Source organism: Vombatus ursinus, unplaced genomic scaffold (genome assembly GCF_900497805.2).
Source record: "Vombatus ursinus unplaced genomic scaffold, bare-nosed wombat genome assembly UNPS02000582.1, whole genome shotgun sequence".
NCBI classification, from domain to species: domain Eukaryota; kingdom Metazoa; phylum Chordata; class Mammalia; order Diprotodontia; family Vombatidae; genus Vombatus; species Vombatus ursinus.
The window spans coordinates 33,884,235-33,896,267 of record NW_020940360.1 but is presented as its reverse complement, the minus strand read 5'-3'; the positions used below and the strand labels follow the sequence as shown (position 1 = coordinate 33,896,267).

Here is a 12,033-nt window from a genome sequence, read left to right as displayed (position 1 = left end):
AATGACCAAGGGTAAGGAGTATAGAAAGAAAAGAAGGCCCTGAACAGAATCATTAATGGGCAAGTGAAGGGTGAGGATCTAGCAAGGGAGTCAGAAAAATAGCAGAAAATTAGGTAGGGGAATAATCATGACATTGCATTGGCATGGACATTGGCCAAGGGATGAGAATATTGCAGGAAGTCAGTATAGGTCATGACGTCAAAAATGCTGCACTAAAATTAAGGTGGAGAAGGAAGAGGGTTGAAAAAAACACCACTGGATTTGGAAGCGAAGAGGCCATTCATTAGGGATCTTAAAGAACACAATTTCTATAGACTGGTGGGGACAGAAGTCAGATAGATGTAAGTGAGAAGTGAATGGATAGTAAAAAAGTAGAGGCCATAAATATACTCAACTTTATAAAAGTTTGGCTTAGAATAAAGAATAAATTATGGTATAAAAGTATAATAGAATTTTACTCTCCTATAAGAAACAAATATGAAAAATACAGAGGCAGAGGAAAACTGAGGAATTCATGCAAAATGAAGTAAGCAGAATGATGGAAAATTATATACATCGTGAGAACAAAGTAAATGGAAAAAACAAAACAAAACTGAACACTGTGTAATTATACTGCCCAAGTTTGGTCCTGAAGAACACATAAAAGAATGCATCTCCTTCCCATCTTTGTTAGGGTGAGGAACTATAGGTCAGACCAGGCTGATAGGAGTTAATTTTGCCGAACTGCTTCTTTCCTTTATCTCCCCCCCCCCCCCCCCCTTTTTAAATTCTTTATTATAGAGGTAACATAACACAGTGGGTAGAGAGCTGGCCTTAAGCCAGAAAGACCCAGGTTCAAATCCTGCCTTCAACATATACTGGCTGGGTGACCCTGGGTAAATCTCTCAGTACTCTAGGTAACTATTTTTATAAGTTACAAAGAAGGTGCTGACCTCCCCCTGGCAGAGAGAATTCCATCATATGGGTGTTCACTATACTAATGAAATCACAGGTCTAGTTCCTTATCCCTAAGGATGACTCTCTGGGTGGAGGAGAACAGAGGGCTATAGTGATAAACGATGATATGAAAACAAATGTTATCAACAAACGTGCAATTTGGAGAACGAAAGCCTCTTAATTGGGCTCCCCGACTCGTTCCTCCTTTCTCCAATTCCATCCTCCACACAGCTCCCAAAATATTCTTCCTAATAGAAGAATGGGTATAGAGGACTGGGCCAGGAGTCAAGAAGACCTGATTTCAGATCTGGTCTCACATACTTAATTGCTATGAAGCCCTGGACAAAACACTTAACCTCTGTCTGCCCTAGTTTCCTCATCTGTAAAATGAGGGTAATAATAGCACCTACTTCCCCAGGGGTTTTGTGAGGATAAAACGAAGTAACACTTGTAAAGCACTTTACAAACCTTAAAATGCTATATAAATGCTAGTTATTATTACTATTATTATTATTGCACAAGTCTGGTCAAAGAAACACTTTGCTCAAAAATCTTCAGTGGTATTCTATGATTAAAATACAAAAGTCTCACCCTGGCACTTAAGGAAGACCTATCACAATGTCATTCCTGTCTCATTTCACACCATTCTCCTTCTGCCATTCTATATTCCAGATAGCCAGAATACCAGCGGTTCTAATCCCTAGCTGTCCCTCCTAGCTATCCCTCATGGCGTGGATCCACTCCCTCAGTGGGTAATCCTCCTTTTCCTTCAAGGCCCAGCTCCACTAATACTTCCTTCTCCAAAATCCCCAGCTCAAACAGAGCTCTCCCTTATTTTTTATTTCTCCTTCGCCTCCAATAGCTCCAACCATGTATCATACTGATTTATGTAGGAGTCTAATTCCCCTTCCAGTAATCTGTAAACTACTGGAAGGCAGGTATTACCGCCACTTTTCATTTTTCTATCACTAGTACCTGGCTCAGTGACTTCCATAGAATAGATGTTTAATAAAGGTAACTGAAATGAATTGAGGGTAAGGAGCCAGGAGAATGAGAGGAGGGATTAAAGATACACAGGGGTAGAGGCAGCTAGGTGGCACAGTGGATAGAGATCTGGTCTTGGAGTCAGGAGGACCTGAGTTCAAATCCAGCCTCAGACAGTTGACACTTAATATGACCCTGGGCAAGTCACGTAACCCCGATTGCCTCACCAAAAAAAAAAGAAAAAAATATATACATATATATACAGCGGGAAAAAAATTTAGGAAAGCACTATGATTTTGTGTGTGGTGGGTAGTAAGGGTGGGGAAAATGCAACTAGAAAATATGTTCAAAATGGTCCAAGGGATCATAGACTCCTAGACTTTAGAGCTGGAAGAGACCTTAGAGGTAACCTAGGCCAACCTCCTCATTTTTTCAGGTGAAGAAACTGAGGCCATGAGAAATTAACTGACGTGCTCTAGGTCACACTGGTAGTTATCAGTGGCAGGATTTGAACCTTGGTTCAAATTCAGTAGCAAAGATATAAACTATAGTGGGGGTAGGTTCCCTGAAAAGAGAAAAAGGAAGAGATATCAGATAGATTGTGGAAATAGAATCAATAGTACTTGGAAACAGGATGTGGGAGGTGAGGAAGAAGGAAGAACAAGTTTCTGTAAATGACAATCATTTTGTTATTTAATATATGCATCATATTTCTTTATTGAAATGTTATGACTCAAAAACAGAGATTTTTTTAAAATGTTCATTGTTGATTATTCTTCTGCACTATTTTGGGGGTCTCATTCAATTTCACTAATACAGACCTTTAGCTATAGTAAACCTGATTCCCAAAGGCCTCTCCATCCTGTCTACCTCTCTAGATCATAATCATCTCTTAAGGCCCAGCTCCAAAAGCACCTAAGGGGCAAACTCTCCCTCCTCTAATCTATAGTATTCAAATACTGTCTTGCATAATTATTGTCTTTCATTTCTACATTTCTGTAGAGGACACCACCATTCTTCTAATTATGCAGGTTCAACCAAGAAGTCATCCTCACTTCCTTCTTCTCCACCTCTACCAAATATTCAATGGGGTTGACAGGTCCTGAACCATTCTACCTCCTCAGTGGCCCTTGCTCTACTCAAACCACAAGCATGTTATTTCAGGTCCTGATCACTTCTTACCTGAATTAATGCAATCGACCTCTTATTTGTGCTCCTTGCTTCCAGCGTCTCGTCCTCCACAGAACTGTCAAATCAATATTCTTAAAGCCCAAGTCTAACCAGAAGCTTCAATGGCGCTTTATTGGTTTATTTTGTTTTTTAGGAAAAACCCACAAACTTCCCTTTGGCATTTAAGGCCCTTTCCAATCTGGCTCCTACCTATCTTTGAAGGCCAATTACAGGTTACTCACTCCATGAAGCCTATCTGCTACAAGCCTCTCCCTACAGGATATTCGCCCCTCCCACCTCCATGACTTTGTACCAGCTATCCCTCCCTCACACCTGGAATGTTTTCTCTTCACATCTGCCTCTGAGAATCTCTAGCTCCCTTCAAGGCTACGCTCAAGCACCACCTCCTTCAAGAGGCTGTTCTTAATTCCCTTCAGTTATTAGTATCCCTCTCAAATTACTCTGTATTTATCCACAAACATGTTCTATCTCCTTAATAGAATGTAAATTACTTGAGGGCTGGGAATATTTCACTTTAATATTTCTATTCTTAGCACCCAGTGCAATCCTATCATAGAAATGTTCACTATTATTTGTCCCAAAAATGTCTGATATGTCTTTATATACTCCTAATGCACAGGGATTTACACAGTAGATATTTAATACAGTTGTACTGAATGAACAGAGCTAGGAGAGAATAGTCCTAATTTCCAATCAATTCCAAGAATGCAATAACTGTGTTGGGAGCAACTCGGATGAGGGATTAGGCTTGTTTGTTTAGTGGGGGGGGGGGAACAGAAGGGGAACAATGGGTAGAAGTTGCCAAGATGTTAATTTAGACTTGATTTCAGGAAAAACTTGCTAATGATGTGTTGCCTTCAGAAGTGGTTGGTCCCCACTCCTATGTCTTCAAGGAGAGACTGAATGCTAGGCATGTTACATTGAGAATTTCTTTATGTATGTGGATGTTGAGGTCTCTTCCAGCCCTCAAATTCTATGATTTCATTCTTGAAGTTTTACTTATCAACTCTTTTAGGGGTAAGTAATGATGGGATATAGGTACAAATCTCTCATCTAGTAATTGAAGATAATTTTTCAATCTGCTGCAGGCCCACGATTTCTAACACTAAAGAGGGAGAGAAATGACTAAGCAATTTTATTCCAAGATGGTAATAAAAGAAGGTTAAGAGATGATTCACTTTGAACCCTGGACCCTAAATTGAACATAGTAAGCACTCAAGAAATATATAGTGAATGGAAACAGTCTGTGTGCCTTCTTAATTACAGGTCAAATAGAGAGATCTCATTAGCCAAAAGAATTACCAGCTTTGTTATATAAATTTACCATACCTTCAGTGTCCACTAAGTCTGGAAAATGTTACTGTAATTGATTTAAGAAGCCTGTCGTACCTGGCAATGTGTAAGACTGAGTAAACAGTCAAGCAGTTCGTGTGCTTTTGTTTCTGTGTGCCTGATTTAAAATGCCTAACTCTAAAGCATATCTCGGACAAATTCACAAAGAATCGAAATCTCAAGAGAAAATAGCAATCTACCAAAAAAAAGTCATGACACTCTAGTTTGCTAAAGGAATCTTAAGACATGCTATATCTTATCTCATTTCATCAATCAACTCTAACTGCACGCGGGGGGGGGGGGGGGGGGGTCACTTCCTTATATTTAAATTTAAGTCACTGAAGTACAATGTAAATTCACTTCACTATCCCCAAGTGTAAGGCAATCCACTACACTTAATCCCCAACACCCACAACTATTCTGATCACAAGCAGGGCACTTCAAGAAGCAGCAGGAAGCCAGCTCAATTACGCAGTTACTTACAGATTAATTTTGGTGGTTACTGTTGCTCGGGCAGCACCCAAGTGGTTTCTGTGTTTGCAGTTGTCAGGGTCAGAGCTGGCTGGAAGTCTCGCTAGCTCTCCTCTGTTTCTGCCCCCCTCTGCTCTGCCATCCAAGTGGTTAAGAAAAGAGCTTCTCTTGTGTTCAGGGCGGATTTCGGGCAGCAATGTGCTGCTCTTCACTGTGAGCTCCCGAGGTATAACCTTGGCAGCCGCTGCCCCTTCCTCCCCGTTCTCACTTCCCCGTCCAACATCTGCCGCTGACTTCTCCCCTGCAGCCGATGACTTTTCCGCTGCGGCTGCTTTAGGTGCACAAACGGAATTCCCGTCGGGGGCCGCCCCAGACTGCTTTTTGGGAGGAGAATCTTTGCCTAGATTCTTGGAGCCTCCGGGAGGGGAGAGGGGGCCAGCTTCGGGCAGGCGGCTTTTGCCCTTCCTTTTGGTCGGGGAAGTGGTGGGGAGCTGGGGCTGCCTGCTTTTGTCCGAGTCCCCTCTCGGGTGTCCTTTCTGGTGCGCAGCTCCAGCCTTGGAGTCCGGGTTGCCAGGTCCCAAAGCGTTCCTTTCAGGTACAGCAGCAGCTGCTGCTGCTGCAGTTGCTGCCTGGGGCGATTTTACTTTCTTCTCCCCAGAGACTTTTTCTGCTACCACAGCGGGTGCTGCATCCTCAGCAAATACGGAGTCTTCGCCTGTAACAGTCTCAACCGGAACTTTATCTCCGTTGGGTGCGTCAGTTGATTTCTGAGATTTTCTCCTCCTCCCTGACCTTCTGCCATTAGATCGCTTTTCCATCTCCTCGGGATCACTGCAATCTCCTTCCGCAAGAGACACGACCACTGGTTCATCCACGGAGGACACCTCCTCAGTTTTCCTCAGATAGATATCCAAAGTTAAAACTTTAGCTGGGTGTGTGCGCTCGTTGACTTTGGAATCTGGAGCGCATGGCACAGCCTTTGATTTTGCATAGGAGAACTCAGGCTTACTGTCTGTGCTCTCAATCTGCAAGTTACTTAGACAATTTCCACCCAGCTCTTTTGGTAAGCTGGTTAAGATGAACGAGTTTTCAGGTGGATGGCTATTTGACTCTTCCAGAGAGCCATTGGTTAGACACCTTTTATCCTCCTCGGTTGAGTGACTACTGCCTGAAAGTTTCTCCAAACTGGGAGCAAGGATCTCTGAGTTCTCTTGCCTAGAGGAATATTCTGGCTTGGAGGGCAGGTCCTTGGCAACAGCTGTGGGATCTGGGAAAGTGTCTCTTTCTTGCTCTGAAGGTTCTAATTTGGATGAATCACTTTCATCACAGAGTTGTACAGCCACTGTTTCACTGTTGCTCAAGCAAGATGACAGCTCAGCGTCAAGAGAGGTTGTTTGGCCCTGGCACTCTGCATGGTCGTTCTCTGGTTCATGTGTTTTTTCTGTAGGTGAGCTGGCCACAGAACCATCTGTATTTCTTGGTTGAGTGCCAGATTTACTTTTTTCCTTCTCTCTTTCTGACAGCTTAGAAGGAGAAACTAATTTAGGAACTGAGTTTGTGGAACCCTCTGATCCATTCCTGGTATTCCGTTTTCTCCCAGCAGTGAACAGATTTCCAAGTTTTCCCAAAACTGGTTTCCTTTTATTCTCTTCTGGTGGTTGTGCTCTGGACTGAAAGAGACAGAGAGGGAAATTAACATAAGGGTTACCCTTTCTTTACTTCATTCTCTGATAACATCACTGAAAACCAAAAAAAGACTTTTTATTAAAATACAGTAATCTCCTCTAGAAAGATGTAATACCTGCACTTTGTCCTAAATCTGTCTCATCACCACAAGCGAGAGACGTTTTACAAATATGTACTCTTTAAAATGTCATAAACTTTACAAAATCTCATTTGAGTATAATTTGTATCCTTCCCAATCATTTTTGTAAGGAAAAATAACAAGGTCAACTCATCGAAAATAATATAATCTAAATATCATCTTAGCAGATTTTTTCAAGGTAGGAGTAGGGGTTAGGAGTACTGCCTAGTCTTCTACCAAGGTTAACACATAGGAATGATTTTAATTCAGTGAACTGTAATTGGAAGATAAAAACTCTGGAAATAACTACCTTCATCCACCCCACCTATAAACTTAGAGCTTCTAACTACTAGCTAGACAACCAAATGCAATCTCTCTCCAGAGAAGTGGACCAAAACAATTCTAACCCAAGGCAAGCTTTCACCCCAAACATTAGCTTTCATGATCCACCAAATTCGTATTTTACTGAGGTCTCAAAGCAAGCACAAACTGGCTCTTTGCAAAAGACTGCGTGGGTCTATGGGGCGGAGAAAAAGGGGCTGTATCCTCTGCACGCCCACAACGCCCTGCTGGAAGTTGGCAAGAGGACTAGAGAAAAAGCTGGCGGGAAAAGCTCACATACGCCCAGGAGGCTAGCACTCCAGGTTGCTCAATTTTACACTCCCTCTCCAGGATTGGTAGGGAAAGGGGTAGGGGGCTTAGCTGCATCCCTGAGGGCCTTACAAGAGGAATGAGTCACCTGGTCCCAAGTGAGCCACAACTCCAGGAGCAAACTAGGAGACAAATGGGGTCCAAGGGTGGCAGAGGGCCGGAAAGCTGCAAACTCTAGGTCCTGAAGAAAAGCAGAGACCCCACCTCGCCCAAGGTAGCGAGGGACTGACTCGAGAACAGAGTGTGCACTTCGGGGCAAATACAGGCTGCAGCACGTGTGCAGGCTGAAAGCAAGAAACCTGAGCCGCCTGCAGCTCAACGGCTGCAAATTGCTGGGAAGGGCGGAGAGTAAAGAGAAAGGTGGGGCAGGTCCCCCGGAAGCCAGGTGGTTTTAAATAAGGGCTCCAATCAGCCACTTTGCAACTTCCTAGATGGCGGGAAAGCAACAGGGTGCCAGAGGAAGGGTGGGGCGGGGCCAGGAAGGGAGAAAAGGATGCAGATGGAGAAACAGGGCCACCTCCCCGTAAGGAGGTGTGCCCGCCCTTCCTTGGGGAGAGCTCACAGACTTTAGGCTGAAAGCTGGGGGTGGGGGAAGAGTAGGAGAAGGCTGTCGGACCAGACTCAGCCTGCCCAGTAACAGGGCATCCCCAAAGTAAACACTTATCTCCAAGCTAAGTTTTCTTCTTTTTCTTTCCTCCTCCTTGCCCTATAACCTGTATCATCTTCCTCCTCCCGCCTCCCTCTTCCTGGTGGAGCAGCGAACAATACTGACGCCCTTCACCTCCTAGTTGTATTTCGGAGTTTTCTACACCATTAGGTCTTAACGGAGAAATTCCCAAACCGAGAACAAGCCAAAGAAACAACCAACACTAGAGAGTTAATTACATTTCATTCTCAGTTATATGTGGCTAAATACAAGTCAGTTCAAATCGTTTTATCAAGAGCCTACTATGTACTCAGACATCAGGGACATAAAGGAACGGTCCCCCACCCTCATGGAGCTTACATTCTAGTGGGGAGAAAGTAACACGTACACAGATATGTACAAAATATATGCAAAAAAAAATACAAAGTAATTTGGGTGAAGGGGAACACAAGCCACAGGGGGAATAAAGACGAGGTGGTATTTGAGCTGAGCCTTGAAGGCAGAGGGAGCTGGGAGGAGGGCATGCCAAAAGGCAGATAAGAGGAAGAAGAGCATTCTAGGAACTGAGGCTTAAAGATGGGGAGTGATGAAACACGGAGATTAAGAGCTTCTTGAACATTAGGAGCTGTTTCTTGTCTTTCTATGTCTGGTGTCTAGTATAGTGCCTGGCGTAAAGGAGGAAATAACAGTGAAAAAAAATGCTGTATTGGAAATCAGAGGACCTGCAGTCAAATCCTAGCTCTGCCAATGATATCTTGTGTGATCTTGGACAAGTGCCTTATCTTCTCTGGCCCTGTTTGTTGTTAGTTTTTTTGGTTTTGGTTTTTGTTTTTTTTTTTGTTTTTAGCAGTAAAATAAGGATGTTTGACTAGATGGACAAGGCCCTTTCCAGCTTTAAAACTACAGCTATGAGTTAGCCTGGAGAGATATGTAGGGGCCAGATAGTGGAAGGCTTTAAATGCTCCTCCCTCCCCCACTCCCAATTTTTTTTCTTTTTTTCCTACAGTTAATAAAGTCAATTCAAGAAGCCATCACTCCACCTTACGTCAAGTCAAAAAGCATTTATTAAATGCCTATTATATGCCAGGCCCTGTGTAAGTACTGGGGATACAAAGAAAGGCAAAACATAGTCCATATTCTTCTCAGTCTAATGGGGGGGGGGAAATCATGTAATCAACTATATACACAAACAAGATTGTTGCTGTTTTTGTTTAGTTGTTTTTCAGTCATGTCTGACTCTTCATGATCCCATCTGGGGTTTTCTTGGCAAAAATACCGGAGTGGTTTGCCATTTCCTTCTCCAGCTCATTTTACAGATGAGGAAACTGGGGCAAACAGGCTTAAGTGATTTGCTCAGGATCACAAAGCTACTAAATGTCTGAGGCCAGATTTGAGCTCAGGTCTTCCTGACTCCTCACCCAGACAGAGTTCTATCCACTGCACCACCTACCTGCCTGTACAAACAAGATAAACACACACATATATGTTTACACATGCATATACATATGTGTGTGTGAAGAAAGAAAGAGAAAGAAAGAAAGGAAGAAAGAAAGAAAGAAAGAAGAAAATTGAAGATAATCTTATTGGGAAGGCACTAACTTTAAGGAGCTCCAGGAAAGACTTCTTGCAGAAAGTGGAATTTTAGCTGAGACTTGAAGGAAGCTAGGAGGCAAAGGTGAGAATTCTAGGAGTAAGAGACAGCCAGTGAAAATGCCGAGGGTGGGGGTGGGGTGGAAGGGGTGGGGAGGGGGTTGGGAGGGTGGTCAAGAGATGAGAGGCTTGAGGTTTCATCACCTCTCTCCTGAATTGTTGCAATAACTTTCTAAATGAACTCCCTGCCTAATGTTTCACATCATACCAAATCATTCTCCACAATGATGCTAAAGTGATTTTCCTAAAAATACATATCTGACCACATCACTCCTTTATCCAAACCCCAGTGACTCTCTAATCCTCTAGGATCAAATGTTAAATCCTCTGTTTGGCATTTAAAACTCTCCATATCCTGGCCCCTTTCTTATCTTCCCAGACTTATTACACATTACTCCCTTGTACACACTCTATGATCCAACCGTAATGGTCTAAGTGTTGCTCCCCAGACACAATCACAAAACTTCATCTTTGGTCTCCATGCCATTGCACTGACTGTTTCCTATGCATGGAATGCTCTCTCTCTTCACCTCTGCTTTAGAATTCCTAACCTCCTTCAAGACCCAGCTCAAGACAAGTCTTCTGCAGGTATTTTCTCCATTCCCCCACTTGCTAGTGCCTTCCCCTTTAAAGCTACCCCCATTACTCTTTATATTGTGTTAGCTATTTATTTATACATTGTCTCTCCCCATTAGAATATAAGCTTCTTGAAGACAGGGACTTTTTGTTTGTTTGCTTTTTTTTTTTTTCATATCCCCAGCACTTAGCGAGGTGCTTGGAACCTAGGGAGCATGTGATCGAACACTTGTGGATTGAATGATTGATTAATAAGGGGCCATTGAAGCTTCAATGACATGGGCAGAACTGTGCTTCAGGAAAATCAGTTTTTATTTTTTCATTTGTAAAAAAGAACAATTTTGAAGACTTTAAAAACTGATGAAGAGTTAAAATGAGCAGAATCAGGACAATTTATACAATAACATTGTAAAAACAAACAACTTTAAACTATGATCAATACATAATTCCAGAGGTCTGGCGAAACATGCAATCCCTGAGAGAAGTGACAGCTTTAAGGTGCCAAATGAGACATATATTTTTGTATTCAGCTGATTAGGGAATTTGTATGCTTCACTATGCACATTTGTAACATGGAATTGATTTTTCTTTTCTTTTTTTATGAGGTATCACTGATCACCTAAGTTTTTGTGCAGGTTGATAAGGATCAGAGTGGGAGGGAGAAAAAATAGATTTCTAGTAATTAGACAAAAATTACAGAGAGGTCGGGATGCTTGAGATGTGGAATGTTACATGCACCTTCAGATGAGGTCACTGTATTATTAGTTTTGCTTAATTGTTTTTCTTTGCTGCAGGAGATATCTCATGGAGTGGGGGTAATCTGTAAATGTCTGTAATGTAAAAACAAAACATATTGATAAAAATTTTTAAAAAGAATATCACTTTGGCAGCTATATGGAGGATATATTGATGAGTGAAGAGACTAGAGGCAGGGAAACCAATCAGTTGACTTTAATTTAATTGCAATAATCCAGGTGAGAGATAAGAGTCTGAACTAGTATGATGGACTAGTGATTGGACAAAGGGGACAAATTAGAACGATCTCATATAAGGAGAAGCAACAAGACTTAGCAAATGATTGGATAAAGGATGATTCCAAGCTTGCAAACCTGAGTGGACTGAAAAGATGGTAGTACCCTCAATAAGAATAGGGAAATTAAGAGGAGGTATAAAATTATTTTTTGCTCCATTGGTTTCCATTTTTAAAATTATGAACTTGATAAGCATCAGAAAGCATGAACATTTCCACATAAAAAGGATTTCCTGTGGGAAAGGAGGAATGTCTATAAAACTGTGAATCTAACACATAAAGCTTATTTTTTTAAGGATTAAATTTAACACAGTGGTACTAACATTGCCCTATTTGTCTGTGTCTCCATCTGCAAAGGGATTTGCAGTTTTGAGGGGAAAAATAATGAGCTCTATTTTGAATATGTCAAGTTTGAGATGGCCATGTCTATCAGGAACTTGGTGGTGAGGAATTGGAGTACTGAATATCAGGCTACAGATGAGGATTGAACATATAGTTTTTGTAATTATCCACATAGAGATTATAATTTGAACACATGGTAGCCATGGAGATCACCTCAGAGAATATAGAAAGAGATGAGGGGATGGGAACTGAAACATGGATAATAATCTTTAAAAGAAGACTAAGGAAGGGAGTTTGGAAAGAATAGAAAATGTAAGAAATAGAAATGTGAAAAAATGGCTCAAGGTAATGTTTGGATATGTGCAAAAAGAGACAAAAGAATATGAAACAAGTATGGGCCCTTACTGCAAAACTAGGAAT

General features: G+C 41.9%; 1 protein-coding gene across 3 annotated transcripts in view; it reads right to left on the bottom strand.

Moving 5' to 3' along the window:
- CRYBG1 (crystallin beta-gamma domain containing 1) overlaps positions 1-12,033 on the bottom strand; it is a 266,595-nt gene that overhangs the window by 74,142 nt on the left and 180,420 nt on the right. For 2 of the 3 annotated variants that reach the window (XM_027855375.1, XM_027855383.1), the window contains one exon: positions 4,927-6,584. In XM_027855375.1, coding sequence (XP_027711176.1) covers positions 4,927-6,584 — 1,658 coding nt within the window. Of the gene's footprint in view, positions 1-4,926; positions 6,585-7,457; positions 7,532-12,033 lie in introns of those variants that run through there. The other variant, XM_027855391.1, reaches the window with a different exon arrangement.